This window comes from Patagioenas fasciata, chromosome 1 (genome assembly GCF_037038585.1).
Source record: "Patagioenas fasciata isolate bPatFas1 chromosome 1, bPatFas1.hap1, whole genome shotgun sequence".
In the NCBI taxonomy this organism is placed as follows: Eukaryota; Metazoa; Chordata; class Aves; order Columbiformes; family Columbidae; genus Patagioenas; species Patagioenas fasciata.
Genome location: NC_092520.1, coordinates 69,697,296 through 69,714,729, shown reverse-complemented (window position 1 = coordinate 69,714,729; position 17,434 = coordinate 69,697,296). Strand labels below are relative to the sequence as shown.

The window sequence follows — 17,434 nt, the reverse complement described above, 5'->3', positions numbered from 1 at the left end:
ATGAGTATATTGGAGTCCTGCTTCATTTGCTAGTAAGACTTTTATTCAATTTCTGTTTGCTGATTTCTGTATGACTGAAAACATCCATCTCTAGTCCATGCATTTATATGAATAATTAGCATTCAGAAAAAAAAGACTACTGTGTAGCATAATGTAAATATCAAGCAGCTTCAAAAAAATAAATCATTAAACTAATACCCAAGGAAGTTTTTTGCCTTTTGATTTCTTAAGAGAATTACAGATTTTGGCAGAAATGTATATTAAGATCTGGAAGGCAGCAAATTATCAATAGCAAAACAAGATGGTCCTCGTAACTCAGAGAAATATGGAGACAGCAAAAAACAATTAGTAAGATTTTGGTAATATTCCCTTTGTAAAATTCAAACCATACTGCTTGTAAAGAAACTACATGACTGGTCTCTTACTGAATATTGTTTTAAAAATTCAGAACTTTAGTCTTTGGATTCTTATTCGTGTAGATCATTCCTGTACATTTGCAGCTGTATGGGTTTGCAGGGTACAGCTGCTCTGTGTCTTGGCTCCTTTAGGGGTGTCACGCAGGCGATGGTAAGGAAGTTACTCAGTAGAGATTCCCGAGTCTAGTATCCATGTTTCTTGTAATACTTGGCTCGTGCAACCACGTCATTGGAGTAGTCATTGTGGGTGCTGCCGATGTCCATTCTGTCATAGCTTCGGACATTACCAGCACCAGCATTGTAGGCAGAAATCCCACCTGAAATGAAACACCAAAAGAAGTCATACAGAGTTTAAAAAAAAAAAAACACACACGCAACTAAAAAAAGGGAAAATTCCAGCCTGATGTGTTCTGCTTTTGCTGGTTTTGAAAGCCTTCACTTATTGGGATTTCAGAAGGGGAGTAGGCGGCGTTATCAGAGCTCTGCTGACTTAAGTGGGTCTCTGCAGACAGCTTACAGTTATTCCTAAATCCGTCAAAACATAAGAAAAATACCTGAGGTTTTATGTTCACAAAAACTGGCAGCTTGATGAACTTGTACCATTTACCTGGCTCAGCACAAGTTCATTTATACTAGGCTTGTTTAGAACAGAGCAGAATAGAATAATTAGTATATCATATCCAGCAGCCTTGTAAATTCTCACTCATCCTTGAAAAATATTCCTCTTAAAAGAGGGTTAAAACACACTCATGCATTGCATTTAGTTTGTCTTGCGGTTGTGTATATGCTACTCCATATGCCATGTTGAAAAGCAGAGGTGTCTGAGGTGTCTGTGGACAATCCCACCATGGCACCCCAGCAGTCCAAAGGTCTGAAGGAGGCAGCTTTTCCACATTGTGCGGTGCAGTTTTGCAATTCCCTGAGAGCAAACACCTCATCTCCTTTGTCAACAGAGACATGGAGTGAACTGCCGGCTCCATTCAAGTAAATCACAGAGCTATTCAGTTAACCTGAATGCCTTTAGGAGGCTCCTCATGGTCAGATAAGGAAAGCTCAGCTCTTATATAGACTAGATTTCAGGTGTATAAATATTTGCTGTGTGGTGGTGGAAATTCAGTGAGAGTGCCATACTAAGGAAAGGCAAAACCAACACAGAATTGAAAAAGCTTGTCTTTTGCCAGTGAAATAGAAGAGGGGTGAAAAGCTAAGCGACAGCCTGTTAGAAATGTGGTTACTGAGGAACACGGGAACTAATTCAGTATGCTCTTGTCCTAAAGTTTTTCTTCTCTCTTGGGCAAAACCTGTGGCCTGTATCTTACCTTTCAGCTTTTGATCCTTTGTCCAGCGTGGGAACTTCCTCTGTATTGCCCTTATCATAGAGATAAGTATGTTTGTGCCCTGCATAAGATGAGCTTCACTGTTCCATTGTCCCACAGGTCTATGTGAGTTTTTGTCAACCTAGAAATATCAAAACAACAAAAAGAAGTCATTTCCCTGCTGTAATGGATGATGTGCTCAGGAGGCTTACTTTTATTTATACACTATGTGTCTATCAGGTTTTAGTGCAGTAACAGCAAATACCTGCATTAAACCAAATCCATTTCCATTGTCACCCCAGCCATTCTTCAGTATTTTGCCAGCGTGAGATTCTCGGGAGATGATGCCAGCTATCAGGGCTGGTTCAACGCAGAGTTTTTCACCAACTTTCTTAATGAGTGTTTTATATCGATTCATAGCACCTAGGTCCCGTTCAGCAATCTTTTCTGAAGCCTTAACTCCTGTAAATAAAATAGAAAGTAAAGATATTTGCTTAATAACTTTTAAAATCCAGAATCGTCTCTCACTTGTCTCCTCCTAATACAAAGAGAATTACATGAAAATTGTGTTTTCCTCACCTCTGGGAGGAGGTAGATCATTACCTAAATGGATATTACACAGGCCCAGCAAGCTAGTGTGTGTTCAGCACTTTGGAAATGTGAATGATTTGAGATTATTGTGCCATGGAGTGATGGAGTCATCTGGCAGAAGATGGATACTCACCACAGTAGGATAAACCCTCTGGCGCTGCAGTTTTGCATGAAGCCCCAGGGGTTATAATTCTGCTTACACTACCATAGCAATCCGTGCGGCCCTGGGAGGCACCTGCAGAGGCGACACAAAGAGGTTCAAGCAGTGAAAGCCTTTTGTGACTACAAGTAAAACCCAAGGGGAGGCTGCACCCTGGAGAATGTGGGCTGTGAGGCATGGGAGATGTGCAGGAGATGCCTCTGTCACTCCTTGGGATGGAGAGGAGGCGAGGTCGTGCCCTGCACCCTGCACCCACCCATCCCTCAGAGACCACCCCTCCTTCTGCAGGACTCAGAAGGGGACCTGAGCACTCTCTCCTCCAATAGAGTCTAGTGGCAACTGAGATTTTGGGGAGGAGGACAAGAAGGTGCATCAATGTCTCCTGCTTCTCAGCCCCAGGAACTGTGTCCCCAGCTGCTTGGGGTGAGGCAGCGAGACACGACAGACTTACCCAGGAGGGCAGCGAGGACAAGCAGCACAAGCATCGGGTACATGGCGCGGTTCTTCCCGAGCACGCAGAACAGCCTGAAAATCAGTCAGTCAGCATTGGCACACATGAATCAGAGAATCATAGAATAGTTTGGGTTGGAAGGGGCCTTCAAAAGTAATCTAGTCCGACCCCCTGCAATGAGCAGGGACATCTTGAACTATATCAGGTTGCTCAGAGCCCCGTCCAGCCTGGCCTGGAATGTCTCCAGGGATGGGGCATCTACCACCTCTCTCGGCTACCTGGGCCAGTGTTTCACCACCGTCATTGTAAAATGAAGACATGAATATATCTCACTGCTTGCCGAATAAACACAAAATACTCTTTCTGAGCTGATAGGGTGTTTCTCTTGGTTGGATCAGCTAAATTTAGGCGACCTAAATCCAGAACTGCGGTATAAGTAGAGGAATCCTTATTCAAGCAGAAATCTGATGTAGCAAAAAGCTGTAGCCCCTGGGCTACCAAGGAGATGGTATTGCTGAAGAGAATGAAAAGAGTTCCTGCCCTGAGAGGCGGTATCTTACCTACTTGTCTGCAGCTCAGCTTCTTGCACAGGACTGGGGTTTGGGGAAGTTTAATTTATAGGGAACGCTAACTTCTGTTCTGTGGTAATCCAAGGCTGTGATGAAAGGTATTGGGCTGTGGCTTTGTGAGACTTAACAGCACTTTTTTTCTAATGTAAACAGAACCTCTTGCACCATAGACACTGGTGTGGTGGCAAGTATGTTCTAGGGAGCGGCATTTCTCAGATTTCCAAAGGGAAAAGAAAAAAACACCTTATTTTTCTGTGTGTCTCTCCACCTATATTTTATATGGCACACCCTGTTCCTGGAGGGAACCATGGTTAGGGTTGAGCTAAAGACCCAACATCCAGCTGTTCTGCGGTTATTTTCCCCAGTTGGATCCCAGCATCCTGGGTTCTGTCCCTGCTGCTCAGGAAAAGAGGGCTGGGACTGACCCTTAGGTACATGGCACAAATGGTCGTGCAGCCCTACCACCTGGGCCAGGACTCTCCTGAGAGGTTGGCCATGTCCATGCTGGTGGCCCACCTGCTCCTACATGGGGCAGGTGCTCCCATGACAGCATGCTCTGCTGACATCACTTGTCCGCAGAAAAAAATAATGATGCCTTGTCATTTTAGCTTTTTTTTCTTTTTTTTTTTTTCCCCATAATATCTTTTAGCATCTCTGAAATTATTCAGCAACCCTTTGCCTCAACATTTCTCTCTGCTGTGAAGGGCAGAGTTTTCTGGTATATGACTGCTTGTGAGTAGAGGGCCTGTAATGAGCCAGACATTTCCTATCACTGAAACTCTGCTACCTGGGGACAGATACCAGTGCTAAGGATACTGGTGTCATGTTAGCTAGGGGTCATTTGCCTGTGGTTGCCCAAGTCAGAGGGTCTTGGAGACCCTTGCCTGTGTCCACCAAGCTCCTTGCTTGCCCTTGAGAGACCTCTTCCTCCCTCTGTTTCCCAGCCACATTTCTGCACACTCACAACACTTCCCTGGCCACCTCACATGCCAAAAATACCACAAGGGGGAAAAGTATCATCCGCTGTGGTTGGAGGAGTCTGGTTAGTGTTTTTCTAGGCTGCAGTCAGCCTCCAAAAGGTGCACAAGGGCAAAAAGTAAAGTGTGGGATTGCTTGTTAGGCACAGCTTTATTAGCAGTGGGACTGACTTGTTCTTTCAATGCCTTCCTTTGCAAACCCCATGTCCTTCGATGGTGTGGATGCACGGAGTCTCAGCCCATCTCTAACAGCATCTTCATGAGATGGAGCTGCTGCACAAGGCTGGCTGTGACGAAAGGAGTGACACGCTGCTCCCCCAGGTTTACCTAGGCAGAGGAGTATCTCATAGACCTGGCATATTTGCTTGAGGAGATTGATATTTTAATATTATCTCTTGGAAATCTCACAGAAGGAGACGCTGACAATGAATAGTAGAGTGGGAATTTCCCCTCACTTTTAGTTGGAGCAAGGCAAATAACACTGAGGTGGTTATTAACTGTTCGCTATGGTCACTGGATTAGCTGAACCTCTCTCTGCTCCCTGTCTCTGTCTTCTCCGAGGACCCCTCAGGCCCCACGATTTCATCTTTCCTGCAGGGCCTGTGCTCCTGTGGTGGGACCACAGTGCCGGCTTTCCCAGCTGCTCTGCTCTCCTCTGCCACCACAGTTTATTGTCCCTGGTGGTCTGCAGTCAGAGGAACCACAGAATCACAGGAATGAGATGACTCAAAACAACCTTCTTAAAATGTTGCTTCTTTACCTCTAAAAGCCAAGCTGAGCTTTGTGGGGAGAAGGGCTACAGATGCCGAAGTGCCACATAATATGCTGGGGTGAGCTGTTTCAGTCCGGAGCCATTACACCTGGGGTGGTGGCATCACTGTTTTGCTGATTTTCCCCTGCCCAGTCCTTGAATGGCTGACACTGAAACCACATTGATGCTCCCAGAGCCAATGCAGGGAGCTTCTCTGTGTGGCAAGCTGTGCAACATCTGTGTGAGCAGCTCCTTTGTCATCTCTCACCATGGGTGTCGGGAAGGTTACACCTAAATTTTCCATCCTCCCCTCTAGCTGCGTCTTCACAGAGCCACAAAAGCACAGAGTGACTGAGGTTGGAGAAGACCTCAGGAGGCCTCAAATCCAATCCCTTGCAGTACTAACTTTGAAGTTACATTGGGTTTCTCAGGGCCTTGCACTGTCAAGTTTTGAGCATCTCTGAGGATGGGGATTCCCCAGCCTCACTGTGCAAGCCAGTACAGTGCTTAACTACCCACTTTTTTTTTTGGTGAAAAACTCATTTTCTTTTATCAAGTCCCAATTGGCCTTGTTGCAACATGTGACTTGCATCTGACCCTCTTGCTGTGCACCTCTGAGAAAAGTATGACTCTGTCTTCTCTATAAACTCCTTGGAGGTATCTGGAAATGTCTTCCAAAGCCTAGTCTTCTCCAGGCTGAGCAGACCTAGTTCCCTCAGCCTCTCTTTGTATAACTTCTGCTTCAGCTTGGTGGCATGTACTGCCCTACAGCACATCAGGGTCAATTTTATACTGGAGGGCCTAAAACTCAGCGCAAGAGCCAAGTAGATGGGAGGTAATACTTCCCTGGACCTGCTGGTGTTGCTTTTCTTAATGCAGCCCAGGAAGCTGTTGCCCACCTTTGCTGCAAGGGTGCACCACCCACTCATGGACAACTTGTCCTCCACCAGGACCCCCGGGGCTTTGTCTGCAGAGCTGCTTTCCAGCTGGCTAGTCTCCAGCACGTATGGATGCCTGGGGCTTTTCCATCCCAGGTGTGGCACTTTCCAGCACCTGTAGTTGAATCTCGTGAGATTCCTGACCAGCCTGACCACATTCCTCTGAGTGGCAGTCCAGTCCCACCAAGCACCTGTGAACTTGCTGGGAGTGTCCTCTGTCCTGTGTTGGTACTGAGGACACCAAGCAGTACTAGCTGCAGGATCAGTCCTCAAGGTATGCCCCTGGTAGCTGACCAGCAGCAAAACTTTGAACTGTTGGTCACCTGCTTTTGGCCACAGCAGTCCAGCCAGCTCTTCAGCCTCTGTATAGAGCAACCTGACAGTCCTGCTACTGAAATAGCTTGGGTATGCGGTAAGTGCATAACAACTACCTATAGTACGTATAGGCAGGGCCACAATGATCCACTCACTAAATAATATTCATGAAGTATCGGTAGGGAGCTCTTCACCAGTCACAGTAGACATATGGGAGAGACAACTCAGGTTTACCCAGAAACCAGGCTGCAAGGCACAAGATCAGATCTGGCACCAGCCACTCTTTTCTCTCCTCTGTCTGTCAGGAGGGAAAGATGTCCTCCAGCAACGAAATGCTGCAGAGCAGATATCTGTGCGATAACCTGATCCCCTATACAGCCCCTGTGGTTCAAGCATGCAGCCACGTCTTGTTAGAGATTGTCTTAATTTCTAAGGAAAAAGCGCAAAAAATGCTGCCAGGATTTATATTATTATGATAGGAATCTATATTCCTGATTTTTGTACCTGTGCACACATCCAACCCCTTCCTGAACTTTGCCAGTTCCTTGATCTGAATCAACTGAGATGTGGCTGAATAGGCAGGTTATTCATAAAATAAAACCTAATTTAAAAGACAGAAATGGGACCAATTTTCTCCTTGCCTGCCACACAACAAGAAACCTTTCCAGTCCTTGGAAACGAAGTGTTTCTGGAAGGCCAAGAGCTGTAGCAGGGCAGCTAATGGGTGAAGGCACAAGAGCCTTGAGTCACCTGTGTCCTCACTGTGTGGGTTTTTTCATGCTCTCGAGCACTTCTCTCTCTTGCTAACTAGCTTAATAAGGGCAGGGTAAGAGATCAGTGATCCTTATTATGCCTTCAGGGGAGAAATTAGGCCGATAAAAGCTTCCCAAAGCAATTAAGCCCTTTTAAGCTGTGGAAGGTGACCCAGCCTATGACAGGGAGGTGGATGCTCTGGGTGCAGGATGCTCCCACACTGGGGTAAGGTCCCTTGTCCCAAGGCTGCACTGTGGCCTTGTGGGGAAGGGACTTGTAGATGGTTGAGGTGTGTGAGGAACTGATGGAACTTCGTGGATGAGAGAAGCAGCCTAGAAGAGGTGGGCTGCACCTGAGCTGCGATGTAGCCAGGCTTTGGCACTGGAAATTAAAGAGTTTGTAGAGGAATGTTTACACTAGAAGCAGGGGAAAGCTGACAGATGCAGAAGAGTACCTGATTTGGACTGACATGATCTACAAAGTGGACATGGCTGACATTCGATTTATCTCTGAAAAACAAACAAACAAAAAACAGGATGGAAATAAACAGCATGATCACAATAAATGAGAAAGACAAAATAGACAGAATACAGTGGCAAGGGTTTGGCATGTGGAATATTAAGCAATGAAGCAAGGGAAAACTTGAAAGTACTTCTGCATGGTTATCAGAGGCTTCAAAAACAAAGCCAGGAGAACGCAAAGGCCTGGTGCCAAATGACAACCCTGAGATAGCAGGCATCTCAGAGACTTGGAGGAGGCTAGAAAACCAATGAGATACAACACTGCCAGACTTACAGGAATGACAGGGTAGGAGTTATAGGCGGAAGAGTGATGCCATGTGAGAAGGATAAAAATGTAACAGCATAAAAATATTACAGGAAAAGAGAAGCACCCTAAAAAAATCTGTGTGGAAATTCCAATCACTACTGATAAAAATGCCATAGTAGGACTGTCTGTCCTTTATGAGGACAGTGGAAGTGGTCAGTGAGACAAGAGAAGCAGTACATACAGGATGGTGATACAAGTGGGAGCATGCATATAGGCCAATTCAATGCCTCATCAGGATCAGATGTAGAAACAGAATTTTTGGTTGCAATAAATCCCTGCTTCCATGAAGAGCTGGTCTGCGAACTCACTGAAGGAAACACTAGAGAGTGGTACAGGGACTTTGTTTGAGGAGTGCTAGTGGGAAACTGCTCTAAGGTTGCAATCCAGTTGTTCTGTAAAACACCCAGTGAATGTCGCATTGCTTCAGTACCCTGTAAGTTTTTTGAAGTATCTAACGCAAACCTGCTGATAAACTCAGTGCTACTTGCCTTGCACTCAAGGGGAAGGGAAGGACATGGGTCATTGCCCTCCATTTCTTCTGCATGTTAGAAAGTCATAACTGTGTCCTCTTTCTTTTATTTCTGGGAAAAAAAAGAAAATATATTTTTTTTTCTATAGACTGTACCTTCCATTTGAGTTGCAGTTGAGCACAGTTTTGTTGGTGCAACAGGCACAAACACTGTAGCCAAGCCTCACTTATGCTGACAGCTGAATAGCTGAATTACCCCAAGTGCTTCACACACACTGCTACAATAAAAATGAATCCTCAAAGTGGATTTTCACTCTTCTTTTTTTTCCTGCCTCTCCAACTCCTCTGGCATTGATTGGTTTGGTTCCCACTGGAACCCTGAGCCCTTTTCGCGGGATGGTTGCCCGCGCTCTCTGCCCCTGCTTGAGCTCTTCGAGTGTTTTGCACCCATGTTTACTTTATTTTAGTACTTTGATTCCTAACTGCTTTTCATAGTCTTTAACCATTAGTAGAAGTGCTCATGTTCCCTCTCAGCGTAGCCCATGGTTCAATAGCTCTTGTCCATTATTATTTTCTGACCACAAATTCGAAAGAAACTGGTGTAGGATAGACTTGTGTGGCTCCACTTGAAATTCTCACCAGATTGCCCACAAGCTGCTGATAAACAGTGGTTTTTGTACTTATCTTGAGCTCCTTCACACATCAGGGCACATATTTGCTGCCAAAAGCCTTATTGAGCTCATTATATGGCACAACTGCAACTTCTCTCTTGGGCACTTACCTGGTGAGATAAGGACTTTGATTGGTCAGAGGTGTTTTTTTCCCTGCCAAGCCAGGCTGCCAGAATCCTCCTGACTGTTTCTGGCTGCTTCCTCGTCACCCAGGCACTCATGAAGCAATCATTCAATCCTTTACCCTAGCATCTTGTCCAGCGTTGCAGCCAGATGTCCTGGTCTGTGATTCCCCGGACCTTTCTTTCCCCTCTGATTCAGCTTTTCTCTTCCCTTGTCTGTGCTTCTGCTTGCTTTTTTTTTTTGACATGTTACTTGGTATTACACCATTTACTTTGCAAGCTGCTTGTTTTTAATAGGCCACAAGTCAAAATGGTGACCAAGAGTATGACCACAGCAGCCCTATGTACACCAATCAGATGGGTAACTTCCAGTAATGTGGACATGGGTGACAAGAAAAATATTGCAGGAGAAAAGCAATCTGAACTCAGTATTTATCAGGAAAGCTTTTGCTCAAATTTTAAGGTAGTGTGCCAGTGTTAAGCTCTGCTTAATTATTTACTCCTCCTTGCCCATTTACCAAGCAGTTATATTTCAGCTGATTTTCTGCAGAGGTTTTCCTTACTTGCTACAAAGTGCTGATATCCTAGAATAATATTTTCAACAAAATATGGAAGACCTCTAATCAGGACTTTTAAATAAACTTTAAAAAGCAATAAAGCTTCGTGGCAATGCTGCACAGGCCAGCAGGCAGGTCTGCAGTCCCTTGGGTGTTGCTACCATAACATGATGCAGCAGCTTCATAGAATCATAGAATTGTTCAGATTACAGAAGACTTCTAAGGTCATCAAATCAAACCATTAACCTAGCACTGCCAAATCCACCACTAAACCATGTCCCTGAGCACCACATCTATATGCCTTTTAAACACCTCCAGGCATGGTGACTCAACTGCTTCCCTGGGCAGCCTGTTCCAATGCCTGACAACCCTTTCCATGAAGAAATGTTTCCTAACATCCAATCTAAACCTCCCCAGATGCAACTTGAGGCCATTTCCTCTTGTCCTGTTGCTTGCTATTTGGGAGAAGAGACCAACCCCCTCCATGCTACAACCTCCTTTCAGGTGGTTCCCCTCAGCCTCCTTTTCTCCAGGTTGAACAGCCCCAGTTCCCTCAGCCGCTCCTCATCAGACTTGTGCTCCAGACCCCTCACCAGCTTCATTGCCCTTCTCTGCACTCCTTCCAGCACCTCAGTGTCTTTCTTGTGGTGAGGCGCCCAAAACTGAATGCAGTATTTGAGGTGCAGCCTCACCAGTGCCAAGTACAGGGAGACAATCACTTTTTCGGTAATGCACGCAGAAATTGAACTGAGGAGCTCACAGAGGCACAGAGATGACAATGCCAAGTGCTGGTGACAGGGAGCTTGCTGACAGCAGTTAAAGGTGACATGAAGAGAATCAAAGAAAGCTCTACTCTTGTTCACTCTCCAAACTCAAAAAACCAACTTCATACACATAGGCAGCAATGAGATTCCCTGCCCCGTTTGAAGTTTATACTGATCTACTAAAAATGCATTCATAGTTTTTACATAAGAGGTTGCATAATATAGAGTTTTATGTAACATAATGCAGGAAATCCTTCAGCCTATGACTTTTACATAAACTATTTCAAGGGGATCAAATCATGTGATATGTTTCACAAGTTTGTATTACAAAGTATATGATTTTACTAAAATTATCTTAATATAGTGCAGAATTCACTAAAGACTAATTAATATATAGTTTAATACCCCTGGTTGCTCAACACTAAACTGTTTTCTGTAGCCTAGAAAAAAAAGCCCCAAACCACCAGTAACATTAGAGATGTCCTATAGCTCCCTCTGGTCTCGAGAGACGATAAAATCAGTTTGTGTGCAAATACTTTAATCATGCATAGTCCTTGCCATGTTGACAGGCAAATGAATCACTGGCAAGACAAGGAACACAGCATTAAAACTGCTCCACATGCAAAAGCTGTCTCCAAAACAGCTCTCAAGCTGCCTATGCCAACCCTGACCGACAGCCCCAGGACCGCCGGGCACATCACATTGCAATGGTGACAGCGTGTAGAAAGTTGCCCTGACACCTTCTGGATGGTTTTTCAAAAGGCTAAATGCGAACGTACTTATTGCTCCGTTCACAGGTTTGGGGGCAGCAGCCGGGCTCACGTTGGCTCATGTGCTGCCTCCCAGCCTGGTTCTTCTCACCCACCCTGGTCTGCAGCACTCTTTTCCTCTCCCTGTTCTCAAACTGAGTTTTAGACCCATTCCAAGAGTGCTGAATTGGGTTATTTACCCAAGTTGCAGGTTGCTGCCCATCTGGCCACAAGAAATTTGGGGGAAAAAAAAAAAAAAGATGGGGATTAACATTTATCTTTATTTTCTCTCTTATTCTCAGTAAACCTAAATTTGCACCCAGACCCATCCACGTTGAAGAACACTTTAAATCAGAGCTTATAAACCCAGAGCTAATTCTCTCCTCATTCGAAACTGGGATTCCTGGCAGAGGGACAGATGCTGAAATGCTTTCAAACTTGGGGGAAATTCAGCACAGAGGTGACAAAGCTAAAGCAAGAAGGGTTGTGGAGGTTTTTTACCAATACTGTTGTTGTGATATGGCTCCTGGGGAGGCTACATATGGGGCTGGCTCCTGCTTGGAGGGCTGCTCTCTAGTGGAGAGATGTTTTGCATGCCTGCTATGGCACTTGTACTTCCCATTTAAAGGCTTTCCCAATGTGTGAGGCTGCTTTTCACCTGGATTTGGTCTCCAGCTGAAACACGGCCATGGGCTCCATGGACTGGGAGACTAACAGAAGCATATTTAGCATTGTTTGCCACAAGGTGGGCCACGAGAATACACAGCTAGTGCAGAACTGTGTAGAGACCAGAGGCTCATTGAGTCTCTTTGTTGCCCAGTATGCAGCATAATCAAGGGGAAAGAAGATTTCAGATCAGGGGCTTCTCCCCTTTATTGGCCATGGAGAGGGAAGAAGATGGATGGAGGAGACGGGAAGAGCACAGCCAATGTTCAGAGACAGTTGCTTGCACGTCTGCACATGGGGGATACACGAACAGCTCCAGGCTCAGCTTCAAATGGCCTCATCCAACACTTAAACATTGCTGCTCTGTCCTCATCTGCCTTTCAAAGGCCCTGAACTTGTGGTATCTCATGCCTGTGGGTCCCCTGGAACACAGTGTTGACCTCATCCCTTGGTCAGCAGGGAGCTGGAGTTTGCTGGAGTGAGTGGAGTGTTCATGACTGCTGCCAACACCGGTCCTGCCAGAAACCCCAAGGAACTGCTCTGGGTACTATGGTCACTACTGGGCTAGTCTATGTAGAGGCTTGGTTCGGTGGTGGGGTGGCTTTATGAGCTAGAACCCATGTCTCTTAAAGTACTGGGCTCGCCTAATCACGCTGTTGGCGTAGTAGTTGTCTCTGTCACATGGGTCGTCCTCATACACCTGGAGGTTGCCCATTTTTGCACGGTAGGTGCAGATTCCCCCTGGAAAGAGTTAAGAAGGAGTTGTTATGGGCTTATAAGTAGGAAATGGAGATTTAAAAGTAAAAATTCCTTGTTGAAAGGTCCATGTACCTCACCAAACCTACACAACTGCTTGGGAAATCACTACTTGTGCATTATTGTTGAAAAGTGATTGATTTTGCAAAAGCCTTATTTGTATAGTGAAGAACTCATGACTCTCCAAATGTGGATGGGAATGGCACACTGGTCCCAGTAAAGGGTGTCATCTAAAAAGGCAGCATGAGAGCAAGGATGGGAGACTAAGAACAAACCAGCATGCAGACAACTCAGACTGCAAGCAAACTTGGATTCCAGGCTTCCTGGACACAACTTAACAGCCTGACAAAACAAGGCTGTTGTGTTGTCGTGCCTCAATTTCTGCCTTCTCCAGTGGCTTTTGCTTGGTTGTTTTCTACGTTGTTTATCCACCTGACAGCCATTTCACTTGTGAGACCTGTTCACATCCACTGAGCACAGTGCCCTTTCCAGGGACTCTAAGGAGGTCCAGGGTCTGCCGTTCACTAGTGGTGGCCCAGCCACCCAAAGCAGTGGGCCTCCGTGGGTGTTTGTCACTGAAATCAAGGGGTGACCTGCTGATGCTGTGCCCAACCCCTTCGCCCAGCCCCAGGTGGGGTGCATCCATGCTGCAGCAGCAGCTCCCAGGCTGGGTTGGTTTCCTGCTGCTTCCTATTCCAGCAAAGCTGTCAAGGAGCTTGATGTCCCACCACAATCTCTCTTTTGCAGGCAGAAACTTGGGGGCCCTGTGAACAGTGCTTTGAGCTGGGAAACTGCGTCTATATTCAGACCTCTTGCTGTTCTGCAGTTTTGGGTTGCCTCTTTCAAACTGGAAAACTCTGAGGTGTTTTTGGTGGTGGTGGTGGTGGTTTTTTTGTTTGGTGTTTTTTTGTTTGTTCATTTCTTTGGGGTTTTTTGTCTGTTTGTTTTGTAAGAGATGCTGTAAAAGTTGACAGACTGATGCTTTTTTTCCCTTAAAAGTGACACCAACAAATGCACAGCCCTTCCATCACTCAACATGTCCATTTCTAGTATATAGCCACTCGCGTACCTCTCAGCTGCTGGTCCCAGGTCCAGGTAGGATGTCTTGCCCGTACTTCATTAATTGAAAGAACCAGCATAGTTGAGCCCTGATTTATGTGTTCTTCACTATCCCACATTCCGAAAGATTGCTGTTGCTGCCTGCCAAGCTAGAAAAGTCAAGAAAGAAAATGGGTTTCCCTCTGAACACAACCACCACTGTAGCTTCCTCCTCTTCTTTGTGATCCCAGGCTGTGACTCATTGAAGTGACCTTATTCAGGACAACACTTGAGCACAGCCTTTGATGTAGAGGGAAAACATTAACTGCCATCTTGAACACAGAACAGTCATCCGCTAAGATAAGGCCATGGGATATACACCACTTTACTGTTCTGTTATTCACACTTGTCATCCTGATGTACCTGCATCAAGCCATACTTGTGCCGTTCCTGGTCCCAGCCATTGTCCAGGAGCAGACCAGCACGGCTCTCCTGCGAGATGATGGCAGCAATGAGTGCCGGGTCCAAGCACAGGTTTTTGGCTACTCTCTTAATTGGAATCTCATATTTCCTCAGGCGTACCATGTCTGCCTCAGCAGTTCTCCGTATCATGGCAAGTCCTGCAGTGTAGGAAAGGGCAGAATTATATACCCTCACATACAAAACCCTCACTTTCCCCTTGAGCAGGTGTATCAAAGGAGTAATTCCAGTTTTGAAGAAAATGCAGCTATTGGCTATTGGCTCTGACTGTTGCCAGGGAGCTGCTGTGCCAGCACCCAAAAATGATGAAGGGAAGAGAGCAGCTTCTCAGGAGGTGGGACCATGCATTCATGGTCCTCCTCTGCTGCCATAGAAACGCGGCTCTGGAGGCGGAAAAGTGAAATTTCAAATTGCGTTTGAAAAAATTGAGAGGTGTGTTACTACTGAAGACCAAACTGCAGTTAACAGCTGCGTTGTTAGTCTGTGTATAGAAAAGTTTGGTTCTTGTTTGTTTGTTTTTAAGTAATTTTGAAACACTTTGGAAACAAGTAAACGGGTTCATATCCATGCTTGGACACCCACGGTCAGGTGTCTGCCCTGGAGGTGACTACATCTGAGGTACAGGGCAAAGTCCCTGTAGGCATCAGCAGTACAAACCTGATGTAGTCAGCTGTGCAGTGACACAGGGCAACAGCACAAGGCAAGAAAGAAGGAAATGGGAAGGAGCTACCAAAAATAGGTCACCTGGAGGTACGGTGGCTACACACCTGGGACTTTGCCCCTGCAAACTGTGTCTCTGGCAGGTCACCGCTGGCCAGCTCAGCTGACGTGACAGCACACAGGACCTGGCTCTGCTCATCTTTCTCTTTGAGCAGACAGGCCCCAGGATTTTCCAAGGGTGCTGATGCTAAAGTCCTGGCCGATGAAGAAGGGGTTGTGCCATTTCCCTTTGCTTAGAGGCTGAGAATCCTGATCATGGGACCTGAGGTTTGTCCTCCCACTTCCCATCAGGTCTGGAGGTTTCACAGTACCTGCCATTTTGGGGGAGGAGGTGTTGCTTTCTTCCTTTTGGATAATTGAATAGCTGCACCACATTTAATTTGGCAACAATGGAAGATGAAGCATATCTCTATTGGTTACAAACAGGCTGCCAAATCAAGCAATGAATGATACTTACCACAGTCTGGGGCTCTTACAGCTGAACAGGAGACCATGGGGGCTTGAAGGGTACTTACATCGCCATAGCAACTGTAACTCATGGATGGAACTGAAAAATTAAACGAAGGTGTTTGAACACATAAGATTTCAGAGCAATATTGTACAGTATGCCGTGAGTACAAGTCAAGCGTGAGGGATTCATCCAGACCTGCAACCCATATCACCTTGTGTTGGCTATGCTTGTGTTGTTGCCACTCTCTCCATCAGTAACATTATCAAAGAAAGCCAGAGAACAGAAATTTGTTCTTTTCTAATTTGATTGGTTGAAGCAAGTGAAACTAATGACAAATTTACATGAATAGACATCTGCCCTGTTAGGTCTAAAGGTTGGTTCGGAAGAGGGGAACCACAGTATCTGCATTTATTTAAGGAGATTTTCCTATTCAATGCCATTTGATGTTTGTGACCCCTCAGATAACAGCAGGTGATACCCAAGCACCCTCGCAGGGAATGTCTCCCGTATCCCTTCCCTAACTTGGTGAGGAATTAATTCAGGGGAGTTCTTGCATCAGCCTGGGCAAATTACCCTGCTTCCGCAATAACTGAGGAATGAGTAGCCTCCATCAAACAGCTTGTGACATTTGTGAGGCCATTTCTGAGTAGGCAGAGAGATCAAATAAGGTTGGCTGGGAAAATGAAGTTAAGGTATGTCTGTGTCTCCCTTTTGGTGTCAGTCCTGTGCCCCAGATGTGCTGGTTTAAAGGATGCGGGTAGGCAGCCTCACATGGCAGCCGAGGACCTTCAGCCACGCAGGGTTTTATGGTGCCCTATAGAAAGGGGACCTCAGGCCTGACCGTACCCCTGCTCTCCGCAGTCCCTCTACAAACCAGTCCCAGGGTGCTTTTGACAGCAAACCGAACCCAAACCCTGGCTCACCAACAAGGGCCATAATGCCCAGCAAGAGCAGCGTGGGGATCATGGTGATGACTCTCCTCAGCTGCCCTAGGAGACCTGGAAACAGAGTGGTTCGCAAAATGAGAAGAAATCTGTGCTGATTTGCAACAGCCCTGTAGCAAAGCTTGTTGTGGCAAAAGCTGCCACCATGAGGCACCAGACAGGGGTGGCGTTAGCTGAAAACAGGTTAGGGAGCAGAGGCACCCTCCCCACAGCACACTCCCCTCATCACCCCCAGCATGGGATGCAGCCACCAGCTTCAGAGAGTGATAGTGGGAGGAGAAGCAAGTGATGGGACCCCCATCTGCCCCGTATTTCTTCCTTGTTTGGGGGACACAGGCTTCTCCTATGGCTGAATGTCTCCTCCATCTTGCGTGCCACTACACCATCACATTGAGAGGGAAGGACAGAGCCTGGGCAGCTGGGGAGCAGGGAGGTCCCCATTGGCAGCCTGGAACAGCAGGGATTTTTTAGCCTCCCTCACTTCATATCACTTGTTCACACGGCCCCTCCATAACACTAGTAGCACACCTTTATGGTGAGAAGGTACAATACCTTTGCTTTAATTATACAGGTGTTTGAAGTCTAATGTACTACAGAATGCATGCATCCTTTGTCTCTCTGTTCAAAAGGCAATGGGATTTTTGTCTGGCTTTTGTAAAAATGACTTTGAAAAACAAGCAATATGACCCTCTCTGCTAAGAGCATGCAAGGCAAAGATTTTGTTGGTGAAATAGCATGTCTGCATTGATTCCTATGTGTGATAATGGCAGATAATCACTTTAGTAATAAATGTGTCTATTGTGCTTATTAATAAAACCTCAAAATGTCATTAGATAGTAGCTATCAATTGGAAAAAACATTGAGTGTACTTGGCTTGCTGGTGAATGCGTTTAAACTGAGCATTTTCTTACAGCTTACGAATGTTTCTTTTCCCTCAGAGGGTTTCAAGTACAAAACACACCATGAGCTGCATAGGCAATCA

At 46.0% G+C, this 17,434-nt stretch overlaps 2 protein-coding genes across 2 annotated transcripts; both read right to left on the bottom strand.

Annotated features, from left to right (window-relative positions):
* Positions 1–21: 21 nt before the first annotated feature.
* Positions 22–3,584, bottom strand: LOC136097251 (lysozyme g-like). The gene is made up of 6 exons (XM_065829450.2): positions 3,495–3,584; positions 2,935–3,008; positions 2,457–2,558; positions 1,998–2,194; positions 1,736–1,874; positions 22–733 (listed from the first exon to the last, which is right to left on the bottom strand). The coding sequence occupies exons 2-6, from the start codon at positions 2,975–2,977 to the stop codon at positions 600–602; spliced, it is 615 nt and encodes a 204-aa protein (XP_065685522.2). The 5' UTR covers positions 2,978–3,008; positions 3,495–3,584; the 3' UTR covers positions 22–599.
* A 9,089-nt stretch (positions 3,585–12,673) lies between these two features.
* On the bottom strand, positions 12,674–16,474 carry LOC136109926 (lysozyme g-like). Its single transcript, XM_065853007.2, has 5 exons — positions 16,432–16,474; positions 15,515–15,604; positions 14,281–14,477; positions 13,889–14,027; positions 12,674–12,804 (listed from the first exon to the last, which is right to left on the bottom strand). The coding sequence occupies exons 1-5, from the start codon at positions 16,472–16,474 to the stop codon at positions 12,674–12,676; spliced, it is 600 nt and encodes a 199-aa protein (XP_065709079.2).
* Positions 16,475–17,434: the final 960 nt, after the last annotated feature.

What these genes read in the sequence shown, in the direction of transcription:
- LOC136097251 (XM_065829450.2), bottom strand. Translation starts at nt 2,977, where the DNA reads ATGTACCCGATGCTTGTGCTGCTTGTCCTCGCTGCCCTCCTGG. An exon ending in TGTCCTCGCTGCCCTCCTGG is followed by an intron (nt 2,559 to 2,934) that starts GTAAGTCTGTCG and finishes TCGCCTCTGCAG; the next exon opens with GTGCCTCCCAGGGCCGCACG. An exon ending in AGAGGGTTTATCCTACTGTG is followed by an intron (nt 2,195 to 2,456) that starts GTGAGTATCCAT and finishes TTTTATTTACAG; the next exon opens with GAGTTAAGGCTTCAGAAAAG.
- LOC136109926 (XM_065853007.2), bottom strand. Translation starts at nt 16,474, where the DNA reads ATGATCCCCACGCTGCTCTTGCTGGGCATTATGGCCCTTGTTG. An exon ending in GGGCATTATGGCCCTTGTTG is followed by an intron (nt 15,605 to 16,431) that starts GTGAGCCAGGGT and finishes TTAATTTTTCAG; the next exon opens with TTCCATCCATGAGTTACAGT. An exon ending in TGTAAGAGCCCCAGACTGTG is followed by an intron (nt 14,478 to 15,514) that starts GTAAGTATCATT and finishes CCTACACTGCAG; the next exon opens with GACTTGCCATGATACGGAGA.